The sequence below is a fragment of the Psammomys obesus genome, unplaced genomic scaffold (genome assembly GCF_907164565.1).
Source record: "Psammomys obesus unplaced genomic scaffold, mPsaObe1.curated_primary_1811, whole genome shotgun sequence".
Lineage (NCBI taxonomy): Eukaryota > Metazoa > Chordata > Mammalia > Rodentia > Muridae > Psammomys > Psammomys obesus.
Genome location: NW_026596234.1, coordinates 9640012 through 9661270, shown reverse-complemented (window position 1 = coordinate 9661270; position 21259 = coordinate 9640012). Strand labels below are relative to the sequence as shown.

The 21259-nt window shown below is 52.2% G+C and overlaps 1 protein-coding gene across 4 annotated transcripts in view; it reads right to left on the bottom strand.

The window, feature by feature from the left end:
* Window positions 1-6636: 6636 nt before the first annotated feature.
* The window catches only part of Nfatc2 (nuclear factor of activated T cells 2), a 119614-nt gene continuing 104991 nt past the window's right edge, over window positions 6637-21259 (bottom strand). For 3 of the 4 annotated variants that reach the window (XM_055596186.1, XM_055596187.1, XM_055596184.1), the window contains exon 10: window positions 6637-10418. In XM_055596186.1, coding sequence (XP_055452161.1) covers window positions 10363-10418 — 56 coding nt within the window. In that variant the 3' untranslated portion in view covers window positions 6637-10362. Of the gene's footprint in view, window positions 10419-16613; window positions 16700-21259 lie in introns of all 4 variants that reach the window. The other variant, XM_055596185.1, reaches the window with a different exon arrangement.

Genomic DNA, 21259 nt, shown 5'->3' with positions numbered 1-21259 from the left:
CGGGGCACTTGCTATTAAGAATCTGACAGGTGGAGCTGGTGGCAGAGATCCTCCATCCCAGACCCCTGAGAGGCTGAGGTAGGAAAAAAGCAAGTTCAAGGCCGGCCCCGGGCTGTAGAGTAAGTTCAAAGCTGGCCTCAGCAGCTTTTTGAGACCTTTTCTTAAAATTTAAAGTACAGACAGTGTTGGGGGTTAGTTCAGTGCTTGAGGCTCAGGGTTCATTTCCCAACATTACATTTTTTTTCTTTCCTCAGAAAAGAAATGTTCTGATGAACGAGCTGGAGGAGTGAACTGGAGGAGTGATCTGAGCACACGGAGCACACGGAGTCCCTGCCCAGGTGATAGATTGCTGCACATTCCTTTCCCAGGCAAGACTCAAGGTTAAAATCGGCTTTACACCGCCGTCAGAATAGCCAGGTCCCTACCCCGTTGCAGCACAAGCCGTACCTTCATCAGCTGACCTTTGCTCTGAATTCAAGCTTGAGGATTGCAGCTCATCTGGACATGTGCTGTCATGGTGGGGCAGGGGCACAGGTCGGGGAAGTGGGTCTCCTCCGGTACCTGGCAACACAGGTTGGGCTGCCCCAGGTGTTCTGAGTAAACCCTCGGGGCTGTAAGACACCAGGGGAGGGACGGCCCTTGTGGGCAATGGGCTCCTGAGGCACACAGGTGGATGTACCGAGTCTCTTCTTTATATCATGCTGGCTACCTGACTGTGTTCAGGTGATGACTCACCATCCAGCCTCAGTTTTCTACAAGGTGGATCTACTCACGCCTTCTTCCCAGAGCCAGTGCAAGAATGTTGTCAGCAGGGCAAGGGGAGCTGTGTTCGGGCTTAGTAGCATCCCTGGGCATACTCAAGAGACGTCCACACCCTCACCCCCTGAACTCATGAGCTGATGGCTGCTCCGGACCTCTGAACTCTCAAGATAAGAGTGACCTGTGGCTGTGAATGTAAGGGGGTTAGCGCATGCATTCAGGGGACTGGTTGGCGGTGAGCTTGACTGCCCCTCCCTTACAAACTGCGGGTCAGCTTCAGACCTGCCAAGGGGCTGTGGCATGCTGGTCCTCTGTGGTGGTCATCTGGTTCGACATTACAAAGTGTGGAGTTTTCAACATTGGTCCCAAGCCTCACGCCACTCCAAAGAGTCACACAGATCAAGCACTCTGGGGGAGGCTCGCCTCTGCCGTCCCTGGGAGACAGTCACCCCGTCCTTCAGCGTCGGTTATTTTTAAAGGGAATGTATAAAGTAAAGCACTTTGGCTATGGCGTTTTCCACACGTGCCTGTTGATATATTGTGCTCCCACTCCCCTCCCCCCTGCCCCCCTTTCCTCCCTCTCCTCCCCCTCCCTCTTTTGTGGTCATCAGCATCTTAAGCAGTCTGAGAAGCCCTGCTTGGAGCTCATTCCTTCCAAAGACAATCAGGCCCACAAACTTGTTTCCTTCAACATCCGTGTGTGAGGCAGCCAGTCCAGTCAAACACTGATTTGTGCAAACCCTGGGTGACTGGGACCTGGGGATGTGGCTCAGCTGGTCAACCGCTTGCCTAGCATTTGTGAAGCCCCGAGTTCGATTCCTAGTTCTGCATCAACAGTCATGGGGCCACATATCTAAAATCCCAGAACTTAAAGCGATAGGATCAGAAGTTCAAAGTCATCCTTAGCTACAGAGTGAACATGAGGCCAGCCTGGGCTATGAGACATTAGCTCAAAAAAGAAAAAAAAAAAAAGAGGGAATAAGAGCAGGAGCATTGGAGCATGTGGGTGTGGCAGCATTTTGCTCCAGGCTGGGGGGTGGGGGACGCAGCTCATCAGGCAGATTGCTTCCAGTCTGTTCCTTACAGCATGCAAGGTGGTCATCAGGAGAGGGTGGAGGGGGAGCAAGGTTAGGGAAGGGAGGGGAGAGCCTCCAGGAGAATCCAGAGCAGAGGAGGACTGGTTTATAGTCTTGCTGTGTAGATAGGACTTCACAGCTCGGTGCTTGTCTGCAGCTTCCAGGATGTGGGCAGGAAGGGACAGCACACTGGGAGATTTAAGCAGCAGGGGTCACATGACAGTCCCGAAGCCTGCAATTCCTACTGAGAGAGGCAAAAGTTCAGGAAAGTACTGAGGTAGGAAAGGTGGATGGTCAGTATCACAGGGGTGGTGTGGCTTTGGATGCTGGAGAGGAAACTGTTAAGAGCTGGGGCTCGAAATGGAGAATACGGCAGCCTGAGGTCAGGGCTCATGCCTTTAGGATGCCACCCAGGACCTTTTTGGAAACAAAAGTCCTTTGGGCCTGTCCTTCTTGCCGACATTGGAAGATCTGGGTAGTAGGGAGCCTCCAAGGCGATTCTGATGCACCCTGAATGGGGAGACCTCAGTGTCCTCTCCAGAGCACAGATATTCTGGAGGAGAGGAGGTTGAGAAACAGAGTCAGGGTGCAGGAGGGACTACCCCTCTGATGACGGGATCGCCAAGCGTCAAGCAAGAGCAGAGCTGGAAAAAGCGCTCAGGTGAACATCACTAGGATGAGAACATCGGCCCAGCAAGAACAGCCTGTGGTCCAGGAAGGCACAGAAGACACCCACACACACCCAGGGCTACTTCGGAGCTGGCAGAGAGCCCTCAAAGATGTCCCCCACAGTCCCTGAAACCTGTGAATCGGCCACCCTCCACATCAAAGGACGGCAAGCGTGAGTACTGGTCACAGGTGATGTGGGGAGGGCACCAGGTGTGCCCTGGGTAGCCCAGGCTGCCCAGGTGTGCCCTGGGTAGCCCAGGCTTTCCAGGTGTGCCCTGTGTGATCAGAAGACAATATCAACTAAAGAAAGCTTCTTAGAGGCCAGCTTTCAAGTGCATTGCTGGCTTAGAAGATGGAGTAGGCTGGGACCCCGGCCTGTGGGCAGCTGTATTATTTCCTGAGAAGCTGGAAGATGTAGGAAGGGGTCCAGTCTCCAGGAGGACCCCAGCCTGCTGAACATCTCCGTGAACCCCACTTTGGACTTCTGATCCTCGGAATTGTGAAGGTAAATTGTTGACGCTTTAAGCACTGGGTTTTCTACGACTGTCTCTGAGGCCTGCAGAATCTGGTGAGGATTGTGGTGGGGTGGGTTTGGAAGCTGCAGGGTCCCAGTTAGAGGAGAATGCGGATTCTTCTGTACCATGGGTGATAGGGAGCAGAAGGCAAAAAGCAGCTTTTGGGGAGAGAAAAGGTGCAGACAGTGGGGTCTCAGGGACTCCAATGGAAGGCAGAGAGGGGGAAGGGAGCTTGACAGCCCACTGTGAACAGGAGAGCAAAGAAACAGGGCGAGACCATGAGCCTTGGGAAATGGGAGGCCACAGCATCCCGGATCTCACGGTTTTTTGGCTCTTAAAGGACATGGTCTTGGCAGGATGGGCTTTGGGAGGGGCGAGGGTCGTGCAGAAGACCCTGTGGTACTCAGAGGCAGAACGTGGAGTTTAAATGAGAGCCTGGGATCCCCCTCCCCAGGTGTGAGTGAGAGTCAAGCTTGCAGTATTTCTCAAGTGGCCTACAGAGGGCGCTGTGGAGTCCCCACAGCAGTCTCGTCTCTCACCTTGGCAAACTCCCTCCTTGGGGAAGTTCCAGTTTCACATTTGTCTAGTAAACAGCAGCTGGCTGCCCGCCCTTCGTCTACCTGTCCCCCAGGAGCCATTGAGCTACAGCACAGAGTGCTTTACAGGCCGGAGGGCCACAGGTGACTGCAGGCTGTCGGGAGCAAATGCTGGCCCGGCAGCTCAGGGACCAGAGGGAATCATGTCGTTATTGCTTTCTGCAGTGAAGGGAGCTGGCTCTTGCCAGAAAACAACCGCTGTGTAACCAGAAATGAACACATCAAGCCCCGTGGGGCGGAGGGAAGGCCTCTCTTGAGTCCATTGTTAGGCTTTGAAAAATGGGTTAACTATTAGGAAGTGATTAATTTTTCTGTGGCTGTCTGCCTCTTGTGCATGTCAAAGCTGGTCATGTCTGGTTATTCACACACCCTACACGCCATTTACTGAGGTCCTACTGTTTGCTGGGCTTGGGGAGGCAGCACCCTTTTCTCCAGGGACCCACGAGGTGAAACAGTCAGTTAGCAAGCTGACACCCAACGCCAGCCGTTTCCATGCACAGCGGGCTCAGTGTGGTGGCCCTCACATGGTAGCTCACATGGCAGCTGGGGAGGAAGAGCCAGGTCTTTATAAATGCTTCTGGAATTAGGAAGCAAGCACTTCCGGCACTAAGAAAGCAGAAACAGAACTGGGAGACGGTGTGGTCTGAGAGCAAGGGAGAAAAAGCTGTGTGAGCAGAGCTGGGAGCAGGGAAGATGGCTGAGCACGTTGCCGAGAATCCAGATCTAAATGCTAAGAACCCGTAAGGTGCTTTCAGCTCCGGGTGACTGGTACATTGTTCCTTAAGCAACTGCCTGGACGGTGTTGCCGTAGGGCTGGTGGGGAAGGGAGAGAGTGGGGATCAGGGAATCTCGGGCACATCAACCAGAAATGCCCTGTGGCTGGCAGGCAGATGTAGCCACATCTGGAATCTTCGAAAGGGGTCCATGCAGCCCTGTCCGGAGCGGCCCTGGGAAGCCTGGCCTTGAGTGGGCCTCATGCCATTCGGAGCAAAGGCCCTGACATGGAATCTCATGGGTGTACTCTGCTCTCGGTGGGCGCTTGAGGGGGCTTGGTAAATTTGTCATAGAGGCTGTGGTTTATCATCCTTAAAACCCGGCTAAGGACCGGGTAGAATGGCCCCTGCAGCACCTCTGATGGTCATGATTTCCAAGTACAGAATTCTTAGAGAGGTTGGGATGAGGCAGTCTCCTTGGTGTCCCTGTCCATTGGGCCATGTGCACACAACTCCACTTCCAAGCGTTACCAGGAGGTGGGGCAGGTGGGCTCTCAGAGAGGACTTCTGAAGGGAAAGTTTTGTCCACACTTGTCTGTACCGCAAAATGTCATGAGGCTTACAGGCCAGCCCCCTCTGCCTCCTCATGGCTGTGGCCTTCACTTTCATTTACTGATGATTCTCTTGTGGTTCCAGCCTTCTTGTTGTTTGAGACTCAGCCTTGTCCTGCACCTCCTTCTGGTTTATGACCCCAAAGGGGCTGCGCCCGTGTCGGTCCTACTTTCTCCCCTAAGCCTTCTGAAGTCTCCGCTTGTTACAAACCAAGAGACCCATCCTGTAACACTGCACCCCCGCTGCTGTACACGGCAAGGGACCTCTGCAGACTGCTGTCACCCCAGGGTGTCCAAGTGTGTGCTTCCTTTACATTTGGAATTTTTGAAAAGTGGATAGACCCATTTCTGGCTCTCATGGTCTAGTTAAAGACAAAACAAAACACCCAAACCTCTATTACGTTTTTCCAGATCTCACGGTAAATGAGGTCCCTGCAGAAGCTCAGGGTTCAACAGTGAATATATGAGCCAGTTTTTATCAGGGTCCTGATACCTGGGAGGTAGCAACTATTGTCTTCACTTTGCATCAGGGGAAACTGAGGAACGGGACACGTTTATGTTTACCAAGTAAAGCCTGCATTGAGATGTAAAGGGCAGATCTGCCTTGAGTGGGGTGTATAGTCTTCAGGAAAGGCATGAAAAGGCTTCAAAAGTGAGGAAAAGACAGACAGTTGTCCACGGTTACAGCAGACATCATAAGGTGTAGAACCAGCTTGGGGTATGTGGAGGTGGAAGTGGGGGGGTCCTACTCATTCAAGCCATGTGAGTCATTCTCAAGAGCGTGTGTTAGCAGAATTCTGTAGGTCCCACCTCACAAGGTCCCACAGAAAAATAGAATCCACACCAGCTACCGGGAAGCCATGTGCTCACTCACCCAGAAACTTCTGGAATCCAGACCCTCCAGGTTGTGGGACTCTTTGGGGGCTTCTGCTCTAAGCCACTGGAGGGGCCTGAGGCCTTTCAGGGTAAGTGTTTGCATCCACAAAGACTCATGCAACCCCCTGTCAGGGCCTGGGACACCTGTCCATATGGTCCTGCTGGTTGGAAGGGGTGAAACTGGCGTCTAGAACATTCCAAGGGCAGATCCTGGTTGTGTAGAGTGAGTCCCTGGGGCACAGGCCCTAGGACTTCAGAGCACAGCTCTCAAGGACGAAAGACCTTTGAATAATATTAAGATTTGAGAAACCAGTGAGTCTTTCCACCTCTCTTGAGCACTGTAACTCTGAAAGGAGAAAAGCCTTTCCAAGGAGGAAGGCAGCTAGAAAGTCCTGGAAGCTTCTGGAATATGTTTTGGGGCTTGATGATGAAAAGTACTTCTCACCTCCGGTAATTTTTGTTGGATGCTCAAACAGAAAGTCCCTATCCCTTATCCCACTGTTTTCAAATGAGTTCAAGTACTCAGGGACTTTCTAAAACGTGGCCTAAGGCTGACTCATAAATCTGTTCCTGTCCATGACCCAAAAAGAGAACCAGGAGGCAGTTTGCAGCAGAGCCTAGATGGAGACGTTAGGGCAGATCTGAGTTGACCTTGTGGCTCTGTCACACGGGGAAGCCTTCCTGTGCATACGACACAAGCAGCAAGATCCTCCCGAGCTGATACTCGACGTACACAAACAAAACCCTTCTTTGCTCTCTGGGCCTGGCTCCTAAGTCAGCTCAAACCCTCCCAGAGAAGCAGACACATCCAAGTTAAAGTTGCTCTCAACTGTTTATTGGTAAGCGGTCATCATACAAGCCGTATAAAAATACTTTACATATAGCAAAAATAAACTACAAGAAACTGGAGATTAAAATTGTTTTGCATAGGAATGCGATATATTCCAACTCCTCAAACAGTCAGGATTTCCCTAAACCCCAGCCTTCTGGCCAAGCTGGTGCGACCTCCCAGCACCTAGAGGACAGTGAGATTCCCTGTGTGGGCTGAGAAGTGACAGGGGAATGGGTTCTCTGTTGCCTGGGATGCTGCTGTGGTATGTTCTGGCCAACCAGAAGGCAACAGCTTCATCTGTACCCTGACCATCTAAAGCCTGAGAGGGCAGGGCAGTTTATTCCCATCTGCCCCAAGGCTGCATAGAGACAGCGTTAACCCTTTGACTCCAGTTCCCAGGATCCCACCGTGATGTCAGAGAAGCCTGCTCTTGCCCATCACTAGTTAGCTGTAAACAAACTGGATTAAGACAATGATGGTGGCTATATGTCAAGGCACGGGTAAGCTGGTCGTAGGTGGAGGTGACGTGACCTTACTTAAGCAGCTGGCCTGACTGCAGGAAAGTCCCTCACTCTGCAGCTGTCTGGTTTAGGTCCATGAACTGATGCCCAAGCCTGGGAGACACAGTGGTGAGGGTGTGCTTAGCCTAGCTTGGCCACTCTTTTCTGGGGCTCCAAATGAAGACAGTTGTGAAGTAGCACCCCTCCCTTCCTCCCCCCCCCACACCATGGTCTGTCAACGCTGAGCACTGTGGTGCAATTCAGCCTCGCTCAGGTTCTGAGTGACAATTAAGACACCTTGGCTTCTGACCTCCCTGTGTGACGGAGCCACCAGTGGCTAAGGATGGCCGGGGATGGTGAATAACAGGATGGCCAGACTACCACATGTGAACAAGCTGTCCCGGGTCTTGGGAGGAAGCAGCTGACTTTGCCCATGGCTACGATGTGCTGAAAGAGAAGTGGCCGTTCTTTGGAAGCTGCACACCGCTGTCCTGTGGGAGGACTCCACAAAGCTCTGTCCGTGTCCGCCTGCCTGTGGGCTCTCGTCCGTGAGAAGACAGGGTTCTGTGGCTTTAAGTCAAAACCACTGACTAACCCCTTCATGTACAAGTCTCAGGGGCAACCCTGGCTTGAGGAGGAGCCAGCATCCTTCTTAAGCAAGAAAAAGATACTCTCTCCTCCTACGAAGTCCCCTTCCCTCCTGTCCTAAGGTCCTGACAGGACCCAAGGCGAGTCTTTGGATTTGTTTTCTGGAATGAAAACATTCCAGAATGTACATTCAAGAGTACACCTTTTCTCTTACAGAAAATGAAGATAAGTTGTTAGAAGAAAAAAAAAGACCCTTAAGAAGACACCTGACCATTTATAAATATGTTCTAGCTCCATCAGGGGTGAGATATTTTGAGGGCAGATAAAAAGCATGAAAATACAGGTAAAAGAAAATTTAATACCATGCTAATCCGGGTGGATGTACGGACCTTGCAGAGCAAGTACCACATTCAGAACGTGGAGCTAACTGTCAGAGTGCCACCCTAACATCACCATGGATTTGGCAAGGACACACTTCTGCTTCCACCCTTCTGACCCACATTCGGCATGCCCGTCTTCCCTACTCGGGGATCTCTGTCCTTATTCTGCATCTTCACATTCTGGAAATGGTTTCTAACAGTCTCCCCTGCTGCAGTCTGTAACTGACCACACTTTCTTGATCGCTGTCTGCTACTCACACACTTTCTCAGGCCTATTTGTCTGCAAACAAATGTTGCTTTCTTTCCTCGGTTATTTGGGATGTTTGTTTACGAGCAGGTTTCTTAGGCTATCCAACTAAGATAGTGCAAGGGGAAGAGCAGCATGTACACACATACACACACACACACACACACACACACACGCAGGTACCGGAGTCTGAGCTACCGGGAACCTCTTTGCTGACATGGTTAGATGATGAATGGGAAATGAGTTAGCCCTTTTTCACCCCGTGGACAATGCCGCTGAACTACTCACTACAATTACAGGAAGGCACTTGGGTAAAACATTGAGATATCTGAGGAAGGGCCTGATTCCCTCATGTGCAAGAAGTGGCTCCCAGCCAGGGCAAGTGTGAACTGATCACTCACCAAACCCTCATCACCCTTCCCCAGAGAAGCAGGCACCATTCCAGTTAGAAACTTCTGTCGGTCAAGGGCCAGCAGAAAAGGCTTTCTTGTTTAGAATCACAGAGGCTTTAGTGCTCAACTTCTTGTGCACATTCTGGGTTCAAAAGAAAATTCTGCTTAGGTCTGTGCTTTGGGGTACGTGGAGGGAAAGCCCAGGCTGCTGCGAGGGGGGAAGGAAAGACTAGATCTTGACCACGGAGCCACACTCTTCACGCTCAGGCTGAGCCCTGGGCATGGGGTCTCTGTTTGCAGAGCCAGCCGTGGCTGTCCCAGCTCCCGGGAAGATTTCTTTTGGGATGGCCTTGAGAAGAAAGCCAGGATGTTAAGAAACCCACCGTGGTATTTAGCCACTGTGGCACCTCTCAGGTCCCCTGCCTAGGACACAGAGCTGAGAAAGTCACTTTACTCTGCCTTGCCCAACAGGGACATCTGTGGTGAAGGCAAAACAGAAAGTGAACTTGCTGGAAGAGCTCTGTTGGAAGAAGAAGAAAAAACTGCACCAGGGGAGGAAGACTGTGGAGGACTGTGGTGTGCCTGGAGCAGGGAGAGAGAATTCCTCAGGACACACAACCTGGCCCAACAGGGCTTGCTCACGCTATCGCATATGCCGGGGCGGATGGGCCTGAGTTACGCGAAGCTCATGCGCCAGCGCTTTGGAGTCTGTGGAGGCTTTAAATGAATCCAGGTAAACAGAACCGAAGGGGGGCCGAAGCCAGCGCTTTTCTGCTTTGAGGTTAGGGCAAAGGGACATGTAAGCCCTTTTGTTCTGTTTGGTAGCAGTCATGACAAACACCTGCCGGTTCTATTGGTGGCTTTAGCTCCTTAACAGTCAATGCAAGGACAGGGTAGGGTCTCCCAGCTCCTGCTGGAGGAGGTGGAGAGAGGAGCATGGGCTGGATCCCACCCCCCCAGAAGTCTGCTGCAGGTGGGTTAGGGAGTAGCCAGGAAGAAGGCTCAGCTCGCAGCCACCTCGTTGGCTCTTTGAAGCAGAGAAAAAGCTCCAGAAAAAGCTCTAGCAGATACGTACATGTGTTATAACTTAAGGCGGAGAAGCTGGAGCAGGTGGTCCTCGCAGGGCAAGGCAGTTTGGCTTTGGAAAGAGAAAATTCAAAATAAAGCTTTGCTGTGGCCCAGCTGGGGCGTGGATGACGGCCCAGTTTCAGCTCCTACAGAGACAGACCTGGGATTTTCCAGCCAGAAGCTGGACTCTTGGGCCGTGTCCTTTTGACCACTCTGTCTAAAGACACTTCCAGAAGGAGAGGAGCCATGTCTGTGGGGCTGGGGCTCTATCACAGTTCTCCAGCCCTGTCTGAAGCTTCAGCATCTGAGCCTTCAGGTCTGAGGCTCAGCATCCTGGTGAGTTGAGAACGGGGCTTTGGTCAGCAGGCAGTTGCTTTCTCATCCAGTCACCGTGGACATCAGCCGAGATGCACTTTGGGAGGCAGCAGGTTCCTGCACAAACAGCCCATGCGCTGCACCCACACACAGTGTTCAGTCAGAGACGGCAGGAGGGGACAGAAGGGGTCCAGAGTGGAAGGCGTCTTACGAGAATGTCTGTTCCTAGGTCTGATTTCGGGAAGGAGGTCCTGAAAACTCCTTCCTGATGATTTCATTAACTAGAAAAGGGAGAGAATTAAAAAAAAAGAAAAAAAGAAAAAAACAAAAAACAAACACGTGAGATGATGCCCAAACAAGGCATCCGGTTAGAGGCTGCTTTCTGCATCCTTATAATGATCATTTAACCATTTCCACATTAACAGCCTAGCCACACAGTGACATTGCTGCCCACCCCAATTCCCCGCAGCTGACTGCTCATGTGGTAACGTGTTCAGCCCTCTCCTTTTCCATCCTTCAGTTCATGTTCCTAAGCCACTGTGTGTCTATCACAGTGGGTCTGCCTCTGTGAGTACCATGTTCTTAAAGCACCTGGCATGTGAGCCTGTCACAGCAGATGAAAAAACCCCCTAACACCCCCAAATTCAGGGCCCTTACAAAGACAGCAGGTGGCAGGAAGGGTCCACAGTCGTAGCTAAGTAAGTGGCTACCCACTTAAATAAAACCTCAGTTAAAAAAAAAAACAAAAACAAACAAAAAAAAAAAACACCATCAGAACAACCACCCCCCCCCCCCCGACACACACACACTTAAGGATTGTGCATCAAGGCTCCAGCAGTGGAGGGGTCCTCAGAAGGGCCTGGGATCCAGTCTCCTTCCCTGGTCAGTATGTGGTTCCATCAGGAACTGTGGGCATGGTGCCAACTCCTGGTATGGAGAAGCTATCTAGCCTGTGCTAGCTGGGCAGCTCATCTGAAGGGTGAATTACTGGCATGGGGTCAGGAGGTCCTAGTACGGAGGATCTGGCCACAGCCTTCTCTTAGCACCCCCAGAGGTCAACCGCTCTCATCATCAGCACTCACAGGAGGCTGCAGAGCCTGTCCCCAAAAGCAACTGTATGTCTTCCGTGGCATTTTGTCGACTGAACCCAGGGTGGAAAGGATATTTCCTCCCACAGCCTCCTTCGTGTCTCGTGTGGATCGTTTTCTGAGTGTTAGAGATAGAAATGGCATCGGAGGTGGAGAGGCTGCCGGAGACCAGACCTTCCTCATTCCGGGTTCTGTGGGGTCTGAGGTGCTTTCTTCTGGGAGGCAGCTGCCTTGATGAGTCTGTGGCCCCCAGGTCATCAGGGATGGGCATGAGTACAGCTTTAAAGGACAGGCTAGTCCAGGTTTGTCTCTGAGCCAAACTGGCTGTGTGCCTGGACAGGTCTGTGACTCGGGCTCCCTATTCCTAAAGTGGGAATCAGTATTGCATTCCTTTTTAGGATCGTTCTATTTTTTACGTTTAACTCCTGTGCTGGGAGTGAGGTAAAAGGATGTGTCACAGCATGCAAATAGAGGTCGGAGGACAACCTGCTGAAGTCCGTTCTTTCCTTCTACCATGCGGGTCTCAAAGACAGATCGGGTCATCAGACCTGGCAGCAAGTACCTTTACCCACTGAGCCATCTTACTGGCTGTTTTTGCTTTTAATTATTTTTTTTTTCTGAGATGGGCTCATGGCATGTAGTCTAGTCACTCATGATGTAGACTCTGCTGGCCCTGAACTGATGGGCCATCAATCCTCCCGCCTCTGTCTCCCGAGTGCTGGGCTTACAGGCATTCAGCTGTAAGAGCTGGTCTGAGGATGCTGACCGTGGGCGTGGATAACAGCCTGGTGCATGGCATTCGACAGCTGTCAGTGGTCATGGTCAGGAGCACTCTGCTGTACCCTCAGCACTTTGCACGAGAAGGCTGGGCTCAGCTCAGCATTCCTTAGGTACATGCTGGAGTCAGAGTCGGGGTCGGAGTACCACTGAACTGATCCTGAGCCTAGCTTTACTGATCTAACCATTACATGCCTCAGTTTCTCACCTTATAAACTGGGCTAAAAAATATTAGCATTTCCTAGTGCTGTGTGCATGGATACATCAAGTCAATGGCCACAATGCCCAGGATAGAATAGGTGTGGGCTTGCAGAACGCTAGATGTGTCAGACTAGAGATATCAGGTATGTTCAAGGATGGGACCTTGCAACCTTAGGGTAACCAACACTTCCAGGATGTTAAATGGCCTCAGGGGCTGGGCTACAGAGGCAGGTACCAGCTCACTCCTTGGGGCCCAAAATGGGAATCTGAATGGAGGATGCCAATGCCAGCTCTATCCCTACAGCACTGCCAGGGCCCAGTGAGCTGGAGGCCCTCTGGGGATGGAATGGAAGCCATTCCATGCAGAAAGCAGGGACTAGGCAGCTTCTGTGAAGTTTCTCAAAGTCGGGATCCCAGTGGCCTTGTTTGCTTGGCCTCTGGAGTGAGAGCTGTCGACCCCTGGTGAAAACTTCCCATAGCCCAGGTTTGCTAACAATAGCAGATTGGCATTGCTTCGGGCACTGAAGGGTCAGCTCCCTCTTGAGGAAGCAGGGCTGGACGACCTCTCACCAGGCCAGAGAGAGGTGGTGATGCCTTCTCTTGGGGTGTGGTGTGTCCTACCAGCTGAGAGCCACCTTCCAACCACACCCAGCCAGGGAGTGACTCCCACCTCAGACCATCACTCTGCAGGCCGCTGGGTGAGGTTGACAGCAGGTTGAACCACCTCCAGCAACCTCTTTGGTAGTGGCTTTTCTTTCTAAAATCCCACATGTACCCCTGGCTGCAGGCGAGAAGGTTCTAGAACACGTACCAACCTGATGATGGCAACTGCATTGTATCGTGCCAGGCTAAAAACTTGGGCTCCACATTCTGAGGGGATCTGATCCACCTCTTCATCCAGGTGTCCCTTTGTAGGGCAGCCTGCTACCCTTTGAATGGAGTCCATAATGCCCACCGTGACTTTATCCCCCCCCCCCCCCCCCCCCCCTTAGGAAGAAGCATCCGACCCAGCCCTGTCACCACCTTCTTCCTCTGCCTTCTGTCCACCTTCCTCACTCTCTCCTTCATGATGAAATTCTCCTGTATCTCAAACTCCTGCTTTCCAGAGTCCCCCTCAGGCTCCTGCAATCTGTCCCCATGCGACCTCACTTCCCACCACTCTCCTTCCATCCCTCCAGTCTGTGCCACCAGCAAACCTCTGGACATACGTGACGAGGCTGGTGCCACCTGCCTCGTTTAAGGTTTATATCTGCCCATGCCCTCCACCGCTCGGACCTAGGCTCCTTACAGCCGTGTCTGCTTGCTCTCCTGGAGCCTCCCTTCCTGCCATCTTGCTACTGCTGAGTGCACTCCCATGCCTGGCTATCTCCTGCACCCTGGGACACAGGAGGTACCCAGTAATGGCACAGGCACGCAGAGCTTCGAAAGGGCTAGACCCTTCAGGTCCCATGTCAGAGTTAGGTTTGGCCCCCAAGGGTAACTTAGAGGTCTGATTCTGATCCCCTTTTATTCGTCCCACAAATCCTCCGAATATCTCCCCTCTGCCAGCGTCTTTCCCACCTCACCTTGGGCCATAAGTCCCCACAGAGCTCCACCTGCTGAAAATACTTAACTTCCTATCCTGGCTCCAATAGTACCTATTTCTGCCCTCACCCCTCAGCCCCCACCCCAGAAGTCAGCGTGGAATCCATAAGTCTCACAGACTGTGCCATGTACCCACGTACCCAGCTGGTGTGGTTTGGGATGGCTATTACTGGCCTGGACATTTTATCTACAAGATAACAAACTGTGCAGGTTCTCTGAGGATGGTGGGACTATTTAATTCTTCCCCTCAGCCTCTGCAACACAATTACACTGGCAGTCTTTTGCTGTAGCAGGCCAAGATTTGAATCCAGGGCTCACTGTATTAACTCACTCAATCTGCAGCCTTCATAATGGCTGGCCAAAAAAAAAAAAAAAAAAAAAAAATGGTTGTGTGGGTTCAGTTTTTGTTTCTGGAGTCCCAGATTCCTCACTGTATTTTGTGCAGAAAAAGCCCAGGGAGCTTCTGAGTGAGTGGTCTACCCAAAGCACCGCATGCTAAGAACAGGACAGGGTAAGGGACAGCCCGCCACAGCGCTGCTAGCCACACTGGGGAGAAGACTGAGGAGGAGTGTGCCTCTGACTTCACTATGACTTTAAATCTGACCTATAAGGCTGCCACCAAGAAGGATGGACAGACTTTAAGAGCACCAAAATCGCTGTATCTTTCAGGAACATTGAGAGTCATTCATTTACAAAGAGGCCCTACAGCTCCAAGAACATGAATCAATAAAAATAGCTACAAACGCATTGAAAGGGCCATGCCAGGGCCCAGCAGACACTTTGGTAAAGGACTAGGTACTGTTTTCAGGATTTGTGGATGCAGGGGCCTTTCTCAACTATTGAGACGGCTAGAGGCAAATCAACAACCATGCGTGTAAAACAGGGTAGGGGCCGGATCAGCCCTCACCGCCATGGTTTGTCCGAGAGGTAAAAGAATTTTCTTTGTGTACTTTAGGGTTCATTAGTCTGAGGAAGCCAGAGCCCCAGCAAGTATTACTTAAGAACTAGCCTGGGTGGGTTGAGGGTAAAGTTCAGAGCAGCGGTCCTCAGCCTGCCTAACGCTGCGACCCTTTAATACAGGTCCTCACGTTGTGCTGACACCCACACCTCATTGGTTTTCTACCATCAGACCAAACAGTAGCCAAACAGGAAGAGGCCTGGAGCGTACCCCTGGCTCCTCTGCTGTAGCCAGGTCAGAAGGACATCACCTCTGCTAACACAGGAGAATCTCCTGCGGAAATCTCCACTAGAGCCGAGGAACATCTCTGGGCCTGGAGCCCTGGGCCTACCCGGTCACCCACAACCCAGAGATGTTATCTGAGGACGTAGTTACACGTCTTACTTTCTGCAGGACTGTCCTTGCATCTTTTCTCAGCCCCCTATGGGCTCTGGACACCTAAGAGCACTAGAGAATTTTCTAGAACATAGCTAGGCCCTCCAATACAGGCTCGGCGAAAAGGACAAAAATCGCACACTAGGTCAAGGACCAGATGACTGCTTGGGGGGGGGGGGGAGATGAAGGCTGATGGCTCGAGCATCTGCCAAGTTCCCAGGCTTGAGAACGAGAAGCACCATGCACCCTTGAGGGCCTAGCAAGGGGCTTCACTCTCAAAATTTCTGCTTTTCATCAGCCTGAGTCCTGGGCCGTAGTGGATGCTTGGCTGGGACAATGAATACTCTTTGACTACAGCGGCTTTGAATCCCTATAGTTGGATGGGATACACACCTGGCCTTCCCTGGAAGGGTTTGTTGTAGTGTTGGGATGCCTTTATCCCTTGTCTTCAGGGAAGTGGGAGTCTGAGCTGCCAGCTTACCTGTGGACGTGGCTTTTATTCACTGCTTTTTGTCTTTTGCCTCCTTTTTTTTTTTTTTGAGACAGTTTCTCTGTGTAGCTTTGGCAGACCTCAACTCTGCCAAAGGACCAGGCTGTGGACCAGGCTGGTCTCGAACTCAGAGGCCACCTACCCCTGCCTCCTGCGTGCTGGGATCAAAGGCGTGCATCACTACTGCCCACCTTACTCACTGTTTGTACTGGGATTTGGGTGTGACTCTGCCAAGCACATCTGGACCTTGCCTGAGAGGTAAAGGGGCTACTCTCACTGACGAAAAGAAGTGGGAAATGGCCACGGCCCAGTACCCCATAGTCGGCATGCCAACAGTGCCAACTTACCCACTGGCCCAGAGAGCTCAGTGGTGCCAGCTGCAAAGTTAGGCTGACCACACGGCAAGGGCACAGGAAAGTCAAGCCAACTTCCTCCTTAACCCATGGGGATTACATTGTCAAAGAGCCCCCAAGCTTGCCCCAGCCAGTCTGATTCAGCCACCTGACCCTCCTCTGCAGCCCCAGGGGCCAGAATCAGTGAAGTCAGATGGAGAGAGGTGGGAAGCCAAGCGAGGGCATTGTGTGTACTCTGGGAAAGCCACACTCTCACTCCTGGTCACGGGTTAGTGCACATTAGCAAATGACTTAAAGGCCAAACCCCCGGGCCATGGTTAAGATGAAACACTTCCTGGCTGGCTTCCTAGGGCTTCTACCTAATTCCACACCCCTGAAGGAGAGCCAAGTGTGCACAGCATTGTCTTAGAGCAACTGGCCCTGAAGGCCACTCCTGTAGGGTGCTGGATCCCCCAGGACAGCATGCAAACCCTTGTGTCCACCCCACCTCACAGACTGAGGCTGTCCAGCCCTGGAGAGCGGGAGTGAGGACAGCTGGCCAATGAGAAGAGAGGTTCTTGGGGGTTGGCACGTTCTCTCTGACTTAACCATGAACTTGAGATAAGCAAACACAGCTGGAGACCCCAGGGAGAAGTAGAAGAATCCGTTACCTTTCACTTTGATTTCTCGGATCAAAGACCAGTCACTCGGTCTCATAATATGTTTTGTATCCAGCTAAGGTGTGTGTCTATCAGCTCTGAAAAAGACGTGCAAAACCATTTTTGAGAAGAAAAGGAAAAGTTACCTTTGAACTCTATCATGCTTCGAGTTTGTTTCCAGCTACACAACCCGGGACAGAACCTCACCCCTGGACTGGAGTTTCAGGCCGAATCTGTAGTATCTTAACTAACTTCTGGGCTGGAGGTCAGTACACTGAGACAAAGAGCGTTATGCAAAGAGGGGGTGGTCTCTGCGGCAAACACATCAGCGAGATGCGGGGCTGTGCGTGTCTGTAAGCAACACCGAAGGCCTTTTGCCTGTTGCTATGGCCCGTCATGGGGATACAATAAAGTTGGCTTTCCCTAGAGCCTAAAGAAAAGGAATCCCAGGAGGGACTCTTCTACTGTGACATCGTTATCCCGGAAGTCAACGTGCATTCCTAAGAAGTTCCCCAAAGTTACCCTCTTCAAAGCCTCTCCTCTTTCCCTTCAGAGCAACAAAGATAACCAGAGAGAATGAGATGCATTACTGCCCTTAAAACCCGTCTGCGGCTGTTGTCTTTCCACTTGGAGTGAGCTTCCTGCCGCTCAAGCTTTCAGAGCCCGTGTCCCCGCTGGAGGGTGCACATAGGACTGAGCCCCCTTTGATGCAAAGAAGCGTGGGTCTCTGAGGTCTTTTGTTTCTGAGAGGTAGGGGACCCCAGGAAATGGAATCCACTCTCAAAGAGACTCAGGACTTTCTGGGGCCTCATCCAAGGTGGAAGGGTGTGATGGTGGTGGTGGGGGGGTTCTTTTAGGCATTTACAAGCCAGGCCTGAACTTCCAACTGAGTGAGGTTGATTCCCAGCCGACCTGGGACAACGGGTTCATGTTGTCAGTAAGTGATGTGGGGACCCTGTCTTTCCCAGTCTCTCTTGAGACACAGATGGCTGCTATCCAGCGTTCTAGGAACATGAGGCCCCAAGGCAGCCCTGGCTGGCTTTCCCTGTCTGCAGCTCCTCCAAGATCCAGACCAGGTGTTAGCAGACATAACCTTCCTGACGATGGCCACATTAGGGGTTTTAAGCCATTAAGTTTTTTTAAGCACATTGTTTTAAACCAGCATTCCCCAACCTGCATAGTTAAGGTAACTACTGTATAGCTCAAACTTCACATGGCTCAAAGCAGTTTCTGGACCTTCTAACTGCCTCCACGGACTCAAAAGCTGGCACCTCTACAAAATCCCCTCATTCCCAATATACTCTGTTTCCGTTTCAATTTACTTTTTTTGTTGTTTTTGTTTTCCGAGATAGGGTCATATCCTAGGCTGCTTCCAGCATGTCGCTAAGGATGACCTTGGACTTGTGATCTGCCTGCGGCGAGATTACAGGCATGTACCAGCATGTCTAGTATATGTGGTGCCAAACCCAGAGCTTGCTAGGCAAGCACACGGCCAACCGAGCAACACCGCCAGCCTCGTTCCCACTGTGGGACATACAGACGGCTTAGGTTCCTCTCCAGGCAAATGCTTCGAGGTCTGCCCTGGAACAGAGACTAGCTCCCTTTACCTGGGCCTAGCCTCTAGATTAGGTCCCCGCCTGTCAGCAGGGTGACCCCACCCCCACCCCCTCATACTATTGTTTCTAGAAGAGTGGATCAGAAATGTCACACGGCTAAGGGTTTCAGCGTGTCCCCATAACGTCAAGCTAAGCAGCCCTGTTACACACGTGGGTTCAAGGCCTGAGCACTAAGCCTCTTGGTGCTGTGCTTGGGAGGTCCTGCCTGCCCTGCCTCTGGACTCAAAAGCTGGTACCAAAGAAGGGGAGCCTGTACCCAAAAAGGCAGTGCCCCTCACTGAGGTTTGTGTGAACCTGGTGAGGCTTCCTGTTAGTAATAAGGTTTCTCAGCTGCTCTTGGTGGAAGCCAGAGGCGTGAAGCCAAGGGCAGGGCCTCTCTCAGTCTGGTGCTCACAGCTCAGCTTGGGTCTTTGACTCCAACTACCCATCCCTCTGTGCTGGTGAAGCCCCAGCTGCAGCCTCTTACCTGGCTCTGGTTCCTGTGGGGTTTGAGCCAACTCCACCCTGCAGAGGCAGAAAACCCTTTCACTCCACACTTCTCTTCTGAACTGGGGACTCCCATTTAGGGTTCCCCAAATTTGAAAGACTTTCAGGATGCCCTGAGATAAGGGTGCTGACTACCTCTGGAAGTTTCTGGAATGAAAGCAGGGTGGCAGTTCAGTTCTCATACGGTCTCTCAGAAAGCCTCGGTTTCCCTAGTTGGGCAATACTTCTGTGGCATGAGCCGTGCTTAGCAATGCTATCTGGGCCTTCTACTGAAGAGGAGATGAGGGTCTAGAACCCTCTGATGGCTAAGACTACCATTCTATCTCCCTTCGTGTTCCAACAGTAAACAGGCTCCGCAGACCTCTCCGGGAAGGTTCTGGCCAGTTCCTGGGAATATGGAGATGAAGATCAAGAGGCATTGTGTAAGAGTTCCATGCTACTGCCCCGCCCTCCTCAGATCCCCAAAGCCATCAGACTCACTGCCCAGTCTTGGGGCCTCCTACAAGGCTACTGCTGGAAGCCTGACAGGACACTTCACTTTTACCCATGAGCACTGTGCTCTAGAAGGTAAAGAAGTGGTTTGTTTAAGCCACACTGATTACTGAGAATGCACAAGGAGTCGCCAAGCATCCCGACTCCTGGGGCCACAGGCACCATATGAGTACAAGCCTCAGCATGTACTGAAAGTGCTGTGTGTGGAGTGGAGACACAGGGAAGCAGAACCAGAACCTGCTCCCAGGACCTTCAGATGTCTGCACATCGACCTGAAACCTGGAGAGAAACACCAGGAAGTGCACCCTCTCCGTCAAGACCTGGGCTTCGCTTGCCCCTCAGCAGGCTTCTGTCCTCCAGCTCAGCAGAATGTCCCCTAAGCCACCCCTTTCCTGTCAATCAAGTGACCGCACAGCTGCTTCTGCAGCCAGCACAGCGTAAGGCCGCTGATGCAGGAGCAGCTGCTTCTCCTTCCTGCCAGCTCGCCGTGGCCCACCCCAGACCCTTCAAAAACGCAGGCTGTAAAGCAAGCACTGCCACAGCTCCACCACCCTGACAGCGGAGGCTGATGCAAGAGGCTGGGTGCTGTGAGCCGGAGCTCAGGAAACAGCCATCCAAACCCACAGAGCAGCTACGACCACAAACAAGAGGAAGAAATGGCTAATTGTTTTGGGAAGCCATGATTCTCGTTGGGGTTGAAAGGCTTAGTCAAAGTCTGCGTTACAACTTCTGAGATTGCATGTTCGCGTGAGGTGGGATTCAGGCCAGGCAAGGGCAGCTCAGGCCTCCTGCTGGAGTAGCAGGTGGGAACGGAGGCAGTAAGGCTTCCCCCACAGCCCCCGTCCTCACATCCCAGGCCACACAGTGTCCTCCCCCCATCCCATTCTGTGGATGAGATCCCCAGCTCCTGACCCAGCTTCAAGAGCCCTTACTACCATATACCAGGTGACTGAGTGGTTTCCGACCCGCCCGTAAATCCACCTTCTAGATAGTTCCATGTCCTGTCACAAGTGCCACCACTTTTTCACAGCAGAGTCCCCTACACATGTATATTGGAGTCTGTTATCACACAGGGTGCTCTACACACCCACCCAGGGGCAAGCCCGTGCCCTGCTCACAGACACCTGCTCTGTATTCCAGGCATTTAAAGCCTTCCCTTTACCACAGACCACCCCAGGCACCAGATTCATTACCTGCCTGGAAAGCGGCCCCACTGGCCCAGCTCTGGTTGCTACTTATGCCCCAGAGGCTGCCTGGAGCGAAGAGCGTGGCGTGAGTAGGTGTCTTCAGACATAGCCTTCGCCCTTGATTCCTCCACTCGGTCCAACCCTCCTCCTGACTGCTTGCTACGAACGCTCTCTGATCCCCAAGTTTGCACTGTGAGCTGTTAATCCTTGTGCGATGGTGTTTGCAGATGGGGCCCTCCAGTCCGAGGGCGAAGCTAAGGGACTGAGAGCTTTCCCAGCATGCCCAAGGCCTCACAAAATATAAGATGAGGATGCATGAGGAAACATAACCTTCCCAAGAGAGATGCCAGGAGCAGTCTGTATATCTCACTCACAGATATAGCAGGGAGGCTTATGTGTAAATCAAGCAGGACTCCAATACAGAGTCTGTCCAGGCTACCCTGACTTGGGCATTCAGCTCCCCAAACTGGAAGAAGATGGAAGTGGGTGAGAGCTTGTTACACAGCCTGACTGACTGCTACGCTGAGCCATGCTCACTGGCAGGCTTCAGGACCATAGGGCTAGCCTGTGGCAGGCTTTACCCAAAGAGCAGACACCGCTCTCACCTCCGCCCTGCCTGTGTGCATCCTTGCCTGTCTTTCTCTGTGCCCAGCATCCTTGTCGGCCTCCAGCTCTCTCCAGCCTTACTCCACAGCCGTCCGGCCTACTCAGCCATTACAGCCCCCTGGAAGGGCAGACTGAAGGAGTAACTACTCAGTACAGGCCACGTGAAGAGGGCTTGTAACTCAAGCATCACAGGGAGACACCGTTCATAGCCAGGCTGCTGGGGTCCAAATCTGCCACATCCTTTCCTGGGACTGCTTGGTGCCACCTCTGT